This window comes from Vespa crabro, chromosome 17, assembly GCF_910589235.1.
Source record: "Vespa crabro chromosome 17, iyVesCrab1.2, whole genome shotgun sequence".
NCBI classification, from domain to species: domain Eukaryota; kingdom Metazoa; phylum Arthropoda; class Insecta; order Hymenoptera; family Vespidae; genus Vespa; species Vespa crabro.
Window position 1 is genome coordinate 1,435,001 of NC_060971.1, and position 18,161 is coordinate 1,453,161.

The 18,161-nt window shown below is 27.0% G+C and overlaps 3 protein-coding genes and 1 long non-coding RNA gene across 11 annotated transcripts in view; 1 reads left to right on the top strand and 3 right to left on the bottom strand.

Moving 5' to 3' along the window:
* Positions 1-3,956, bottom strand: part of LOC124430129 — an 11,421-nt gene extending 7,465 nt beyond the window's left edge. The window contains exons 1-3 of the mRNA XM_046976277.1: positions 3,445-3,956; positions 2,187-2,482; positions 887-992 (exon numbers count right to left, since the gene is read on the bottom strand). Coding sequence (XP_046832233.1) covers positions 887-992; positions 2,187-2,438 — 358 coding nt within the window. The 5' untranslated portion in view covers positions 2,439-2,482; positions 3,445-3,956. The remainder of the gene's footprint in view (positions 1-886; positions 993-2,186; positions 2,483-3,444) is intronic.
* LOC124430128 overlaps positions 1-18,161 on the top strand; it is a 108,600-nt gene that overhangs the window by 65,526 nt on the left and 24,913 nt on the right. For all 8 annotated transcript variants that reach the window (XR_006943671.1, XM_046976276.1, XM_046976272.1 and 5 more), the window contains exon 9: positions 15,275-15,437. Coding sequence is in view for 7 of the 8 variants with exons in the window: in XM_046976276.1 (XP_046832232.1) it covers positions 15,275-15,437 (163 nt within the window). In the remaining variant the exon portion in view is untranslated. The remainder of the gene's footprint in view (positions 1-15,274; positions 15,438-18,161) is intronic.
* Positions 9,939-13,561, bottom strand: LOC124430130. The gene is made up of 4 exons (XM_046976278.1): positions 12,830-13,561; positions 12,318-12,423; positions 11,427-11,635; positions 9,939-11,173 (listed from the first exon to the last, which is right to left on the bottom strand). The coding sequence occupies exons 1-4, from the start codon at positions 13,007-13,009 to the stop codon at positions 10,676-10,678; spliced, it is 993 nt and encodes a 330-aa protein (XP_046832234.1). The 5' UTR covers positions 13,010-13,561; the 3' UTR covers positions 9,939-10,675.
* LOC124430131 lies at positions 16,595-18,143 on the bottom strand. Its single transcript, XR_006943672.1, has 3 exons — positions 17,242-18,143; positions 17,054-17,159; positions 16,595-16,930 (listed from the first exon to the last, which is right to left on the bottom strand). It is a non-coding gene; the product is annotated as an uncharacterized LOC124430131 (long non-coding RNA).

Here is an 18,161-nt window from a genome sequence, read left to right on the forward strand (position 1 = left end):
ATAAATAAATTTATCAATAAATATATAATGTTTATTATAATATAATAAACTGTATAATTGATATATATATATATATATATATATATATATATAAATATTGAAGGTATATTTTTTAATAGAAAGGAAAACATCTAACAAATTAATGAAAAAAAAAAAAGAGAAAAAAACAGAATCCAATGATAAATCTATCAGATGATTGTTTAATAAATCAAGATCTCAAATAATTAGTTATAAAACTTAATTAAAAATATACATTCCAATTGAAATAAAGTATCAACAAATTTATGAACAAATACCTAAAGGAAATTATTAGTGAAATGATCTGATCAATTATTAAAAATACTGATGATTTCTCTTTTTTTTTTTTTTTTCTTTCGTTTTCAACACCTTTCGTGAACATTTCTTTTCGCAACAATTTCGATCTATATCAATATATATCGAAGTAAAATATAAACTTTCTAGTCGAAGTTAAAATTCTATGAAACCTAATGAGAAAATGTTTGTGAACGAAATTCTGAATGAGAAAATTATTAAATAAATAAATGTAATGGAATCGACAAATTAAATAATATTGATGATTTCTCTTGAATATTCTTTTTTTCTTTTTCTCTACAAGTCTGACGAATGTTCCTTTTCACATCAACTTCGATATATATCGATATCGAAAGGGATATCAGGAGAGAAGAACGAACGAAAGACGACTTTCGCTATCTTAATTTAAACGCATGAGGCAAAGTGTAAGGTGAAAGGAAAGGAAAGGAAAGGAAAGGAAAGGAAAGGCAAGGAAAGGAAAAGTCAAGAAAAGAAAAGAAAAGAAAAGAGAGTAAATAAAAAAGAAAAGAAAAAGAAAGAAAGAAAGAAATAAACATATAAGTGACATTCTCACCTGCATAAGAAAACAGAGGATGATCGTTGGTATGATTGTGAAACTTGGACCATATACACAGAGTAAACTCTTTTATATTCGGCAAGTCGATCTTGTAATGAATATACTGTAACGAAAAGAAAGATAGAATGAGAAAATAAATAAATAAATAAGTAAATAAATAAAAAGAAAAAAAAAACGTGTTGATTGTTATCCAAAGGAGAAAAAGTCTCTACGTTTGGGTTGAAACAGGGGAGATATGGTATTATGAAAGAAGAAAGAAAAATTTCAACTGCAATCATGAATTGCAACTTGATTGTTTATACAAATGTCTAATAGTTATGTAATTGTGGAGTTATAGTTCTTTTTCTATTCTTTTTTTTTTCTATCGACATAATTTTGCACATTTTTATGATTACTTTTAGCAACATTTGAAAACTTAAAAGTGTACTTTCTAATACGAATAAAGCGTCTTATGAAGAAATAATTCATTGTAATCTAAAGTAATCTTTTATGCTTTCTTTTTTCTTTCTTTTTTTTCCTTTTCTTTTTTTTTTTTTTTTCTTTATATATATATATATATATATATATATATATATATAAAGAAAATTATTAGGTGAATAATCTAATAAGTAAAATTTCAAACGCGAATAGTTATAACGAGATAACTATATAATATTATTAGAAATTTATTTCCTAATAAAAGTAAAAGTCTTTAATAAATGTATTAAGTAAAAAGTGATTTTGAAAATTATTAGATTATTAGATGAATATCTAATGAAATAGATTTTTTTTTACTATCTCCGACAAATAATTATAGTATTAACTATATAATAGTAACCAGAAAAATACTAGTAACCACATAACACCGGTAAAACTATATAATACAACCAAAAGTATACTTCCTTAATAGAAACAAAGTCAGACAGATTTGTGTAGAAGGGAAAAAAAAAGGGTATTGAAAGTTATTACATAAATATCCAGTGTATCTGTTCGTTGCAAAATCTCCAATACAAATAATTATGCAACAACTATGATATATATAATAATACCTAACAAATTGATTGAACAAATTCTGATGAAACCTAATTAGATAAATACAAGAGCCGTTTTTATTTTTTTAAAGTTCGCGAGCCATTTTTTTTTTTTTTTTTTTTTTTTTTTTGATATATAAATTTTATCTTTAAAGAGAGATACAATGTAAGTGAACAAAATTTTTTAAACGTTAAAAACTTTTTTAAATATTTAATAAACAAATGAATAAAAAAAATAACTGAACAAATTAGTTAATTAATCAATTAATTGTAATCTCAAAACTGACCTCGAAGTAAAGCTGTTGACTCATAGAAATCTTGTATAAAGAACATTGTTCCTGTTCGTGTGACAAATCGATCAGCTGTCCATCGATATCATAAGGAGAATTAGCCGGTGTTAAGCTTCCGTATAATTTTGCCTCCTGACGAAGGACACTCGTGCTTGGTACATGAGGTGAAGGTAATGGTTGCCATACTGTCGAAATTGCATTTACGTTGGTCAGAGCCAACAACGAACACATCAACAACGTTCGACTCATGGTCTTTGAGCCGAATCGATCGATTCCTCCTCTTCTCGAATGACCTCAAAAAAAAAATAGATAAAAATGATCTAGATAAATTTTTTCGACTTCGCAGTAGTCCATCTTTTTTTTTTTCTTTTTTTTTTTTGTCTTGTATATTAAATTATTCGATCGACATCGATCATCTTTTTTTTCTTCCTTTTTTTTTTCTTTTTTTTCTTTTTGTTGTTTTCTTTATTTTTTAAGAATTGTGTTAGCACGGACTTTAATGACTATGCAATCGTTAATCAATTTGAATTCAATCAGTATGAAGCAAGAGAAGTTTTATGGGGGAACCGAGGTGAACTGGATGCCCAGTTATATTACTTGCGCAATACTGGTGCTTGATATTCCTGTGAAACGTTAGTAACGAGGTTACTTTATCGACAACATTTTCCTTGTGGTAAAAGAGATATTAGCGTTTTCTTTTTTATTTTTATTTATCCTTTTCTTTCTAGAACAATCGATCATATTACATCGAATTATTTACATACCACATCCAGTTCAATGACCCTTCTATTGGTCAGTACATTATATTATATACTACATGCGTATTTATGTATACTCTTTGTGAATTCATTAATAAATAAGTGTCATTTTATAATGTTAAACTACTTACTTATAATAAATTATTTATAATTTATTTATAATTGATTTTATTACAATTTTTTATTACAATATTTATTAATTATCATTTTATTATTATAACTTTATCAATTTTTACTTTTAATCATACTTATTTATAAATAAATTCAATATATGTATATATATATATAGTGCAAATAATATATTATATATAAACAATTATTAAAAAAAAAAAAAAAAAAAAAGAAAAGAAAGAAAAAAAAAGGAGGATAGATTTTCAAAATCAGCAAAAAAATTTCTCAAATATCAACAAAATAAAAATATGATATAAACGATAAACAAGAAATTAATTACAAATATATATAAAAAAAAAAAAAAAAAAAAATAGGAAATAACTCACCGAGAAGTTAATCTCTCTCTCTTTCTCTCTCTCTCGCGCGCGCGCACGCTAGTTTATAAATCGGTCTATGTCACACCTGAGAACAAAACAGATCCTCTCGATCTCGAAACGTGAAGGTAACTGTCCGCTGCTCTAACTGTTCGACGTATAACTGGTAAACTCTCGAAAGGTGTATGTATGTATGTATGTATATATATATATGTATATATATATATATGTATGTATGTATCTACCTACCTACCTCCTACCTACGCAACCCACGATGGTGATTCGCCTTTTGCTTCGTTCTCCTACTTTACGAGACGCTCACATTTTGCTCGATTTCCCACTCTCTATATTTCTTCCCTTCATCATCTTGCAAATAAACAATTCGATGTTCTTCTATCTTTTTCCTTAAACGTTCTTACGATATTTTTCTTTCAAGGTTAACTCTGATCTCATGTTATTTGTATCTCATTTCTAAGCATTGCATGCATACATATATATATATATATACACACACACACACACATGTATATACATATACATATATATTTACAATATTTATTAAATATATAATAATAAATATAATACGTATAATTTGTATATAGTCATGCATAGTATTATACACTTTATCGTACAAATTATTATACGGTTAGCAATATTGTAAAGTTATTATATAATTAAATGCTATTACATTCAGAATTTTATATATATGTGTGTGTGTGTGTGTGTTGTGTGTGTGTGTGTGTTGTGTGTGTGTGTTATCTTAAAAGGTCGTTCATGAATTGAAAAAAAAAAAAATCGAACAAAAATCTCAATTAATGAATGCAAATAAGTAGAATGGGAATGTTGATCCTGATTGCGAAAAAAGAAAGGAAAATTATAATGTATATCAGTGATTCTAATCTCGTTCATATTTATCTCTATTAAAAATTGTATGTATCTTATCGTTTAGAACGTCTTTTTCTAACTTGACACCATATACTTGTAATACTACAATTTATCTTATAAAGAGAGTGTAAAACATGTTCGCCTTGTATGAAAATATAGAAGATATTAATGAGTACAATGAACCTTAGATGCATATAGGCTGGATCGAAAATCTTCTAAGATGATTTTAATTATCAATTACATTCTTTTTCCTCGTGATTTTTTAGAACTTAAAAAAAAAATATATACATATATATATATTATCAATTACGATCATATTATAAAGAAAATTTATATGAGAACTTCTTTTCGTTCACCTTGTATATATATATACATACACAGACATATATTTCTCTTTTTTTCGTCTTATACTTTCGATAACTTTCACTAAAGTTTAAATCAAACAATATATTATCGTTTTACATCTGTTACGTCTGTTAAGACATGAGAGACATATATATATATATATATATATATATATATATATATATATATATATTGCGTATATATAAATAAATAAACAGAAGTAACATTCGTCGAGGGGAAGACATCGAGATATTCCAGGCGAAACTTTAAAGAACGCCTTTCCCTTTCTGCATCCCCACCATTTTTCATTTGCTCGATTATCCTGTCGTCAAGAAGTTGAAGCGTTAATGAGCACGAAAGTCGTTAATACATCCATTCTCCATTCGCTTTGATTCTTAGGAAAATGTAACTATATTTAATACAAATAAATATAACTATTACTATATCGTAATAATAATCGTATAATACTACTTTTTTTTTTATAATACTAACCGTAATAATATTATATATGAAATAATTCAACCCAAATATTTATAACAATAATTTTTATAATATTACTAACAATATAATATGTATAAATAACTCCAATATAAATGCATGTAGAAAATTTTAAATTGACCTATTAAAAAATCAATTAATTAATCGTATCGTTAGATCTATTACGTAAATCGCAAAAGCTTTTTCAAAAATATATCAAATTTCGAATCTAATTCCTATTAAAATAATTAAATCGTTCAACTTATTACGCACGTATGAATTTTGAAAAAGAAAAAAAAATTCTTTCTCTGATACAGATTTTACATTGTAAGATTTACAAGTATCATAAGCCTCGTAATGTCGTATTAAAGTGATTGTAAAAATACTTTAAAGATCACTACAAATCTATAGAATTACGGTACCCATACTGATGACTTTGATCTATTTGGTAGATCAACCGAGAACTCCTTTCTCTCTTTTCTCTCCCTCCCCCCTCCCTACCTCCCTCCCTCCATCTCTTGATTATATGTTAAATGTACCTTTGAAATTCTTTGAAAGTGCGTACATTCTCGAAATAGTGTTTTCGTAACGATCGATTCTTAGTATTGAATAATACTTGTTGTTCTTGTTTTAAGATCATATAAGATTAGTTTCATTTGACATTATATATTCTTATCGCGTATTACAAATCATTTGGTACGCATAAGATATCTACAATATATTATAATAATTTTTTACATTTACTGACGCAAGCTCAGAATACAATTTTTTTGTTTTCTACGTATAAAATATTTTTTTAAGAAATGGATTTTAAATATTTATCAAATTTATTAATCTTTTAATGTATGATTTTTGTTTATCTATTTTTTTTTTTTTTTATATATATAAAAAAAATATATTAAATCGTATTAAGCTGTGAAAATAATGGCTAAATGATTAAATTAAAACATGAATGTATTTTTTGTACCTATATATATATATATATATATATATATATATTTTGTCATTCTAAAAATAATTAAATAAAAGCATCGGTATGTATTTTTATAATTGACAAACGTGTAAATGCATTAAAGGATTAAATAATTTTATTCTATTTAATTTAAAAGATCTTGCATAAGGAAAAATTCAAAATGTCATTTCTCGAACTATTTCACACGATTAAAATAGATCTCTCGATCTTCATATACCATAATGGTACGTGAGTATAGATTAATAATTATCATTCTCGATACGAACTTCAAATGATTAAGATTAATCTAACAAAGATTCGTCTTTGTGTGAATGTCTTTACAAGAGGAAATATCCTTGCACTTGGTATTCATGCTTCATGAGCACGTGGATTACTGGTTGGCGAAGGTAAAACTATATTTAAACGAGGTCGCAATATATAATATATATATATATATATATATATATATATATATATATATATATATTATATCGTTAAATGAAATATACATATATTTCATTTTTTCCGTTTGCCAAAATACATGAAACATTTTGTGCAAGTGCCTTTCAGAATTAATATTATTTACAAAAAAATACTTGTCCCAATAAATCAATTATCTAATTGATGATTTAATTGACTTTACACGAAACGTATACCTTTATCTTTCGTAATAAATAATTATGAGAAAAAAATAAATATGACAATAAATTATGTTTATTTATTCCCAATTAATAATTCATGAAAATTTATCTCCGTTAACGAATTATTCGCATAACGATCGTGCAATTAACTCGTCATAATAAAAGTATATTTTTATCTTTCACGAGATGGATAATTAAAAAAAAAAAAAAAAAGAAATAGAAAAGAAAGAAAGAAAAGAGAAGAAAAAGCATTATCCTGTGTAGGAAGAAAATAATTCAACGACGTATAGTTAACTCGACCGGAAACGTTTACTATGTTCTCAAGAGAAGAGAAGAAAGTCGGATACGTACGTCCGCCTTCCAACGAAGAGAAGGAGGAAGAGGGGAGAAAAACTCGAAGTGTAAGAAATGTTTTGTAAAGAGAAAAAAAAAAAGAAAAGGAAAAAAGAAGAAATAAAAATAGACAGTATGTAGGATCTCCACTCGAAGCTCTCTTCGTCTCTTTTTTTTCGTTGTTACTCGGCGAAAGAACGTCTTTCTCAAGGAGAAGATGATGAAGATGATGATGATGATGATGATGATGACGACGACGACGACGACGACGAAGAAGAAAAATATACGGATAAGTTTTGAACAGATATTACGACATATTCCTTTAATTTACGTAAATCTTTTTATTCACGAGATTTGTAAGATCTTTTTCATTATATTTTTACACAAATTTTTGCCAAGGTTAGATTCAATGGTAATATCAAGTATTATATTAAAACTGGATTAACAGGAAATTATTACGTAACGAGTTTGTTCCATTAAAAATTGTTCGGGAATTTTCTGAATGACTATAATATACAGATATAGCAATTTAAATATTATATAAACGTATGTAGTAATTATCATTGTTCATTAAGTATAATCGTTCAAAGTTTTATTCATTTATTTATCTATATGAATTTACTTTGTAGCTGATCGATAATTAATATTGGAATTTTTCATAGTTACGTTATGAATAATCATTGGTTAGGTATACACTATCATTTAATCTCGCTAATCACATTATTAACTTACATATATCGAACTGGATATTGCGTAATATGTACGTAATAATTAGATTGATCTCTCGTTAAATAATATTCTTCTAAACAATAAATAAACGAATAAAGTTTGTCTTCAAAGTTGAAAAGTAAAATATCGTAAACTTTATATACATTCATATAAATGAGAGTAATGTAAATTTTATCGAACTACACGTTGTTGTACGAAGTAATTAGATAAATAATTAGATATGTAATTAATTAGTTGTAATTAAAAAAAATATATATATATTTAATCTTATTTTATATTTACTTATTGAATTACGAACGAAAAATATTTACATATTACGACGATGTTAAATAATATTACGAATAAATTAATAACGATATATGGAAATATTGTTTATTAAAAATTTCTGATATGTTAATAAATTACAACGAGCAGTAATATTAATTATCTGCATGTAATACATAATGTATATCTATATAATTATAATATTAAATTAATAATTCACTTATTGATCGATAATATTAATTGTTCGATTAAATTATTATGAGTAAAAAATATGTTATATTAAAATGATAATACACTTACAATTTAGTTTTAAGATATTGCGTATTAACTGACTGAATAGAGAAAGCGATCCGAACACCTTGAGATACTGATGAGAAATGAAAAATGTAAAATAGAAAGACGCGCCTCGGTCAAGTACGACCGAGAATGAGGTATCAAAGAAAATAAAACAAAATAAAATTACGGCGGATCGGTGGAAATTTCTCCGAAGATGAATTATGTCACGTTCTTTTCGAAAATGTTGACAAAAAGGAACAGACCGATCTGTGTACCGATATATATATATATATATATATATATATATATATATATGTATATATATATATATATATATATACATATGTACGTATGTTAATTATTAGAAAATAATTTGTACAATTTTTACATGTTACAATAGACAATCGTAAAAATTGTTATCTAATGTCGTTTAAATGATTTTAAGTTATGATCTTGAATTGAGTTTTTTTTTTTATGTATAAAAAAAATACAATGAGAAGAACATAGAAGAGATGGACATAAACAAATTCATGTAAAAATATGATCGTACTTTTGAAGTATCGAGTGAACATAAAAATTATACATATTTCGAGTATACGTAAAATCGTTGATTTAATAAAATAAGAAAAAAAAGAAAAGAAAGAAGAAAAACAAAGAAAAAGTAAACCTGAAAAATACAAATCCGAGAAATTTCTTTTTTAATTATCTTACACGCGTATTGTCATAAATTTTCATTAAAGTATATATTTGTACGAATAATTTTTCGACACCCTGTATACATATATATGCGTATATATTTATATTTATATATATTTATATATATATATATATATATATATTTATATAATACTTACATACCTATAAATATACACGTTTACAATGCTAAAAGATAAGAAAGGAAATAAAGAGAAAGACAGAGATAAAGTGGAGCAAATTTTGGTGAAAGTGAAAGCGAAGGCGGTTACGGAGATCCCTTTTTTGAGATCGAAATTCAGTCAGTTAATCTCTCTCTCTCTTTGAATAGACAGATTTAAAATTTGCTAAATCATTCGAGTAAGAGAATACGTAATGATATAACGCTTAACATACGTGTTACAAAGTATCTATAATACGTATATATATATTATATATATCCTTCGTAGATGTATACACATACTTTTTTTTTACCATGAAGATCGAGAAACTCATAAAACAGCAGTCGAAGGGAAAGTGTTCTATAGAAGCGTGTCCGGATGCGGACCAACGGATGGGACGCATCGCTACTGTCTTACGTAATTAACTAATTGCCAACATCCTCCTTTTATTACGATAACTTTTTATTTCTTTTCTTTTTTTTTTTTTTACACTTTACTTTTGTTTTCCTTTTCTTTTATATATGCACTTTGTCGTTTACGAAGAATATAGCGTACTTTTCTTTTTTTTTTCTTTTTTGTTTTCTCATTTTCTTTTTTTTTTCTCTCTCTCAAGGACACCGAGTCCAATCAATTATCTCGTCTATTATACTCTTCAATTATTTCATAAATTACGTCGCTTAGTAAATTGTAAATTATTTATTTATATACTAATCTTTGTTAAACATCCTAACAATAACAACTTATTATTCATCTTATATATAATAAATAAAAGTAAATATATAATAATCAAATGTATTTCAATGTTATTTTAATTGAGTGTTAATGAATAAATTATAATAATAATTCTATGGTAAAATAAATTGACGAAACAATTGAATACTGCAATGGTGTGAAACGGGAGTTCTATTTATAAAAGAAAAATGGAAAAAAAAAAGAATGAAGAAAGAAGAGAAAAGGAAAAAGAAATGAATTCTTTCGGTTACTAGTAGATATTGGCCGCCTCGTTATCATCGAACATTCGTTGCTTGCGCAAAAATGATGAAATTAGAACTGCATTCGTTATAGGGCATGTTTTTCCACCTCTCTTTCTCTTTCTCTATATTTTTTTCCATCACGATACATACATATATGTATGTCACAGTTAGATGTAACTATAACGAGTTTCATTGGTCTCTCGCACGTAATTCAATTTCTACAAGAGTATTCTTAATGTTTGCCTGAAGCAAGATAAGGAAGGAAATTTAAAAAAAAAAAGAAGAAGAAAGAAAGAAAAAAAAAGAGAGAGAGAGAGACAGAGAGAGAGAGAGAGAAAGAGAAAGACATCGTTTCTTGCGAAATGTTGCCTATCCGGTATTACCTATTCCTAAATTGGTAAATGTCTGTCTAAGGTTTATTAGCTCGGAGTAAAATAGTCGAGGTGGAGGAAATTGAAGAAAGAAGGGATTGAGCGATGTAGTGAAAGGGAGAGTTCTAGACTCTTACTATTTTTAGAAATTACCGCAATTCTTTCTGGCATTCTTCAGGATCGCACCGCCAAATATACGTACCGGTGTTCTACTCCATGATATTAGCATAAGTGAACCACCTATATGCGGACTGCCTTTACCCAATTCACAACGTACGTAAGAAAGTTTCACCAATTCTTGTCCCAATGGTGAAGATCTATTTGCCGTGTTAATTAGTCGTACTAGTTTTTTTCTATGATCGGTTATTGACAATAATCTCGAATCTTCTTCCTCGTGATAATCTTTTGAAATTTTGAAAATCGTCCTTGGTAGATAATGATTATCGTAAAAAGAACTCGTTTGGATCGATGACGTATGGTCGATCGATATAATCGGAGATTCATCGTCGAATGCTGATTTTAAGAGAAGATTAAAACCAAATATCGATCCTTCGATACCCTCTTCCAATCCTTTGTCAAAATCTGTGTACTCTTGTCCTAGTACTATGTCGCCTCCTTCTGGTACAACGTGATTCACTGTCTAAATAAAAAGAAAAATATTTTTTTCATTAGATACTCGAAGAGAGAGAGAGAGAGAGAGAGAGAGAGAGAGAGAGAGAGAGAGAGCGAGAGAGAGAGAGAGGAAGAGAAAGAAAGAAGCTATATAATATGCAAAAATTTCTTTACAAAAATAAGAAAAGTTATGTATAACATATATGTATATACACACGTGTGTATGTGTGTGTATATATATAATTTACAAAGATTTTTTTACAAAAGAAAGACTGACCAACCTTTTCCGAATAACCTTGTACCTTGATTCGTCCATTTAACCACAATGCAAATCGACCTAATCGATTTTCCCAACTTTGGCATATGTGATACCATCGGTTTTCTTTAAAAATAATAGTTTCCTCGAAAACTTTGATACCACCGATTTCTAAATGTACTCTCCGGCCCTTTGCAGATATCCAAGCTCGAATCAATCGATCTTTCTCATTTTCTAACGAAACGAGAAAGAACTCATTTATTTCTATATCATATTCTCGATTTGAACTTTCCAATTTGGGAAAGTTTCTATGAGTGAAAGAGAAAGATAAAGGAAGAAAGAAAGAAAGAAAGAAAAGCAAAAAAAAAGGAAAAGAAAAAAACGAAATATATACGTGTGGGTATACGTATTACGTAAAATGAATAGAATAAATGATTAGAAATAAAAATGGAGATTGGGGACAGAAAAAGTGAAAGAAGAATGTGATGTAATATATGTCAATTTCTTTCTTTCTTTCTTTCTTTTTTTTTTTCTTTTTTCTTTTCAAAAAAAATATTAGTAATATTATTAATATTATTAAATATAACATTAATTATGCATTGATAAATTCAATTTTTTTCAAATGAAAAAAAATATGAATAAAAAGAAAAAAAAAGAAAAGAAAAGAAAAGAAAAGAAACAAAAAAGAATTAACAGAACCAACAAGCAACGAACCAATTTCCTTTCTCGATAATATTTCTTTTCTTTTTTTTGTTTTTTTTTTTTTTTTTGCATTTAACTTAACTTTCTCTAGCGGCTGATAACTAGAATATATATTATACGTATATATGTCATGTATATATATATATATATATATATATATATATATATATATATATATGTACATGTATATATATGTATATATATATGTACTCACTGGAGTAAGAAAAAATTGAATGTGGATGCGTAAAGTTGTCGGAACGCAACCATAAACAAAAAGTAAATTCTTCGATATTTGGCACTGGCAATTCCCATCTGAGAAACTAACGAAAAACAAAGGAAAAAAAAAAAAGAAAAGAATTAATTAAAGCGCACATTCATCATCTCTTTATATTCCTATTGCGTTAATTGGCATTCAATCTATTTAAGGCACTATCCGTAAATGTTAATATACAATCTTTTTTCCGATTGGACCGATTGAAAAGCGATTGATAAAGTAAACTCTTTGTCGATCATTTTATTTACTTTGTCATCGCTAAATATTTATATATTGTATATTATAAAAGTCTCTCTCGTCAAAAATTATTGAGACTGTAGTTTTACTTGTCAATCAAAAATAAAAATGACAGAAACAGTTAAGAAACTTTTTTTTTTTTTTTTTTTTTTTTTTGACTAATTTTTTTAAACTTCCTCTATATTCTATATCAACACCATAATCAAATATTTTACCTGAATATAATCTTTCTGAGTAAGCAAGTACATATGCAATGGTGAACTTCTCACTTTTTTTCCGAACTTCTCGTCGATCTTCAAGATGGAAGATTCCAAGGTCACACTTTTTATTAGATATTCAAAAAGTATGAAACAAGAGAATGCAAGGATATTAGGTGATAACATCGATTTCTTCATTATTCTTAACGTCACTCATTACCTTCCGATGGATCAACGATATCTTTCAATATCTTCCAAAAAAAAAAAAAAAAAAAACGACAAGAAAAAACGAAAAAGAAAAAAATTTCTGTCAATCGATAAGAAAACCAAAAGAAAAAAAAGAAAGATCTCTAACGATCGTAGGGAAAAATTTTAATTTCAATATCATCGAAAATTTTTAATACGTTATTACGATCATCGGATAAACTTATTTGATAACACAAACTCGTTTTTTTTTTAATATCAAAATTTGTAATCAAACTATATATCCTAATTTCAAATAGACGATTATGACACGGCACTTTTTAAAAACACCATCCTATCCTTCTTGAGTTTCCTGTCTAACTAGCAACAAGCTCCGTTTCTATCCTAAAACCCCTTCTTCCTTTTCATTTGATCTATCTGTCGTAACTTCTGTGTCTCCTAATCTTTCTCTTTCTCTGTAGCTTTATTTCTATTTCCTTCTACAGATATATCTATTTATCTACCTATCTGTCTATCTATCTGTTTATCTGTGTAATCTATCTATATTTCCGTTTCTCTCTCTCTCTCTCTCTCTCTCTCTCTCTCTCTCTCTCTCTCTCTCTCTCTCTTTCTTTCTTTCTTTCTTTCTATTTTTAATTCGAGTAACGATAATATAAAAGGCACAGATCACGTTGCCGAACGTACTGCATGAGTAACAACTACTAAAGAAGGGAAATCGATGCGAATCAGCAAAGCCTGTTTGCTTTTACGCTTCCTTGAAATCGGCAAGAAGGAGAAGGGACCTTAACATGTGCCTTTGATTCCTCAACACTTTCCGAAGATTATAGTTAGGGAAGGAGGACACCTTCTACGCCCACTTTTCTTTTCTTTTTTCTTTTCTTTTTTTTTTCTTTTCTTTTCTTTTTTCTTCTTTTTTTTCCTTTCTTTTCTTATTTTATCATACAATATAATCTCTCATATGATAATAAACGCAATTGAGATTTTCTAATTTTCAATATTTTTAATTATCGAATTATATGGATATTGAAAATTTTTTGACACCTTCTACGCCTACTTTTCTTTTCTTTTCTTTTCTTTTCTTTTCTTTTCTTTTTTCTTTTCTTTCTTTTCCTTTCTTTTCTTATTTTATCATACAATATAATCTCTCTATATGATAATAAACGCAATTGGGATTTTCTAATTTTCAATATTTTTAATTATCGAATTATATGGATATTGAACATTTTTTGACAAATATAAATATTGTATTGGCTTATAATAGCAAAATGAAATATTGAAAAATGTGGAAATTTGAAATTTCGCATAACAAAAAACAAAATATCCAAAAATATTGCATTGGCCAACAAACAATATCGGAAATTTTTTATTTTGTACCTGAAATTGTAACAATTTCAATTCTAAAATGTATAAGTATTAAAAATTTTCTTGGTAAATAGCGAAATTCAAAAAAAGAAAAAAAAGAAAAAGGAAAAAGAAAAATAATATGAAATAAAAAAAGAAAGAAAAAAAAAAGAAGGGAAGAAGAAACGTTCGATTTGTACGCGTGATAGCATTTGAATTTCCCGCCAAAATAAACTATTGTATTATACATGCTCGAGCAATTGACTAGAAAGCAAACGGAGAGATTAGAAAATAGTGAAATCGAATCGAATAAATTCTATTTGAAGTGCACTGTAATGCTTGCTTAATTAAAGACTCTTCTTTGCTAGTTATCGTACAGAATTGGATTCATTATAAAACTATTTTTTTTATCTATAGGAAATTGCACTGTATGGATATTTAGAAACTAAATTATCTGTTATGTGTTCATTAACGTTAAATTAACGTTAGAACAAGTAATATAATACTTCAAATAGAAAAAGAAAAAAAAAACAAATAAACAAACAAACAGATAAATACTTATTATCCTTTTAATAGAATATCTTAACGCTTGTAATTAATTAATTATATTATATAACTTTATTTATTCATTTCATTTTATGATTTATTACATATTATTATTAATTAACGCTGTTCTCGATTTCTTTTTATAGAAATTTTAGTTTCTTTTTTGATTAAATTAAATAAAAATAATAAACATACATAAATATTGAAATAATTTAGAAATAAAAAATTACAAATATATACAGATTTACATATAGAATTCATTAATGAACTGTTTAAAGGAATAATAAAACATATATAAATATATATCGAAATAAAATAAAGAAGATTAATATATCGATGTACAATAAATGAAATAATTTTATGTATTTTCAGACAGCGAAAAATTCCAATTCCGGTAGTGGTGGATATTACGTTGGTGGTAGTAGTACTTTACCACGAGGTGGATCTCTTTTAAGGGCGTATAGTCCAGCAGCATCGTCGGTAGTGGCAGGACCAAATGCAACTCCAACACAACCGAAGCCATTATCTACACCAGGTATACGTGCGCATATTTCTTCCTCCTTTTTTTTTTCCTTTTCTTTCTTTCTTTTTTTTTTTCTTTTTTATTTTAAATTGCGCGCACGGCTAACAATAGACGACCATTTCGTGGCCGATATCGTCGAAAAAACGGTGTCTCTTAGTCTTCCAAGAGTCGAGAACACTTTTCACGTTTAAAAGAGACGATTTGAATCGATCCTACAATGGGAAGCTGCGCTAATATAAAAACGAGAGAAAATTTATTCCGTACACTTTTCTATTTTGTAGCTTTTCTTCTCTCCGATTCAATACTGATAATGATAAATAATAAAAAAGAGAAAAGAAAATATTAAACCTATCGAGAATTGTTCTGTCTAAATCATGTTAGTTGTTCGATTTTTTAAAAGAACCTTTGTTTATTTTTTTTTTTGTTTTTCTTTTTTTTCCCTCCCTTCTTATTATAAAGAATGGAAATTTTTTCGATAGATTTAATATCGCCAGTCGAATGTTTTATATCTAAATAAAAAATTAAATACGTCGAAATAGGCATCTATAAAAATTCCTAAATGATTCTTTTGGCCTAGCTTGCATACAATTTTTTCTTTTTTTTACGCAAGAATTAATATCTACTTTTCATTTACAAAAAAAACAAAAAAAAAAACAAAAAAAAACCAAAAAAAAAATAAAACATAAGAAAAGAAAGGAAAAGAATTCTACATTTTCTAACATTATCTATTTGGATATAAAATGTTGAAAATATATTAGTATTATCGATTCATTGTTCCAAATTAATATATATATCTGTGTATATATACATACATATGTAATAATCGATTAGCTTATCGAACTTGTACATCCTAGCATGTTTCCCAGTTTCATGTTAGTCGTCTCTCTCTCATGTTTTAAAAACAATATTCTCTCAGCATCCAAAGCAACTCGTGCACGATATCTCTCTCTCTCTCTCTCTCTCTCTCTCGCTCTCTCCGCATTTTGCAAACGATTCGTTTCGCTCGATATGTATATATATATATATATATATATTATATATTATATATATTCATATATGCATATATATGTATATATATATATATATTATATATTATATATATTCATATATGCATATATATATGTATATATATATATATATATATATATATATATATATATAAAGTTAATATCGATTGAAATCAAAACATTTCAGTTTCGTTCTCGAGAACTCAAAGGCAAAGTCCTTTCAATCGGCGAAGCCTCGAATTCGAAACGAGAACGTTAACCGATCGACCTTATCTACTTTTACCTCCTTCACCCTTAACCCTCTCATTCCCTTAATCCACCCTTTTCTCTGTTTGCATTCAAACTCTACTAATTACGTCATTTTACAACCCTGTCTGGTATCGACACTAATTAAGACCGACCGATTACTCTGTGATTAATAATACTAAAAACACAGGCTGCCGAGTAAGCAAATAACAAAATTTCCAAGCGCACCACACCTCTCCTTCGTCGCCCCGCCTAAAAGAAAAGAAAAGAAAAAAAAAAGAAAAATCAACCTATAAGAGGAGAGAGCATGCAAAAACTCCGTATAATGATTATTGATGGCTTTTTATTTTCGAATTAATTAAATTTTATGCTTACATCCTTGCTCGATCGCTGAACGAATCAAAGGGACTCGAGGCACCGTTCCGACTTGGACAAAAAAATCGCCTTGTCCGAGATTTCTTCGGTTCGACATGATCTTTTGCTAGAATGCGAGATACATATTTATTTATTTATTTATTTATTTATTTTTTTATTTGTTCATTTGTTTATTCGTACATACGTACATTTGCATCTTATAAGAAAAATATTTAATGTATTATTAATTCTAGAATTTTGTAGTGGTCTTGAAAAGTTATGATTGAACTCGATTGTTTCGGATCCTTTTAATTTCTTTTTTCTTTCTTTCTTTCTTTTTTTTTTCTTTTTTTTGTTTTATCGTCTCTTCTCTGCTCTTTTTTCCTTTTTTTTTTCTTTTTCGTTTCTTTTTTTTTCCTCTTTTTCTTTCTTTTTCTTTTTCTTCTAATTTTTTTTCTTATTTTAATCTATTTTAATATAGAAAAATTGGAATCTTTCGTAATTTAAAAAAATTTGTTCATTACACGTAAGAAAGTTATAGATAATTAAAGAGATTGAGTTTCTTATTTTGCAAGTTTCTAATTTATCATTAATTTTGTAACATATTTTCTATAATACATTATTTGTACTCATCTCTCAGTTATTTTATATACAAAAAGAAATTACAAAAGAACAACTATATACATCTAAAAATTCTTATGGATATCGTAGAAATGTAATATTTAAAAAGGAAGAACAAAATCGACCCGAAATATTCGAGTTCGCTTCAAAAAAAAAAAAAAAAAAAAAGAAAGAAAAAAAAGTTATATACTCATCGGTACTTTTCCTATTTATCAAAGGTTTAACGATTGAAACAAAGATAGTAAAGAAAGGGGTGGGAGGGAGAAAAAAATTACCTAGGAAAAGGAATAAAAAGAGAATAATGAGCCAAAAGATAAGAGAAAAGTATAGAGAAAAAAAATGAAATAAAACAAAAGAAAAGAAAAGAAACCAATAGATAGGAAGAAAAGAATAAGAGGACCGTTAAAATATTCAATTCATTGAAGTGCGCGCGAAGTTCCATATATCTCTCGGTATACAACAACTCTTCCCGGTTCATTTTGTTTGACTTTTTTGGATGGATGAATTA

Coding starts and splice junctions, on each gene's coding strand:
- LOC124430130 (XM_046976278.1), bottom strand. CDS start 13,009: ATGAAGAAATCGATGTTATCACCTAATATCCTTGCATTCTCTTGTTTC. Junction 11,636..12,317: donor TTCAATTTTTTCTTACTCCA/GTGAGTACATAT, acceptor TCGTTTCGTTAG/AAAATGAGAAAGATCGATTG. Junction 11,174..11,426: donor TACAAGGTTATTCGGAAAAG/GTTGGTCAGTCT, acceptor CTTTTTATTTAG/ACAGTGAATCACGTTGTACC.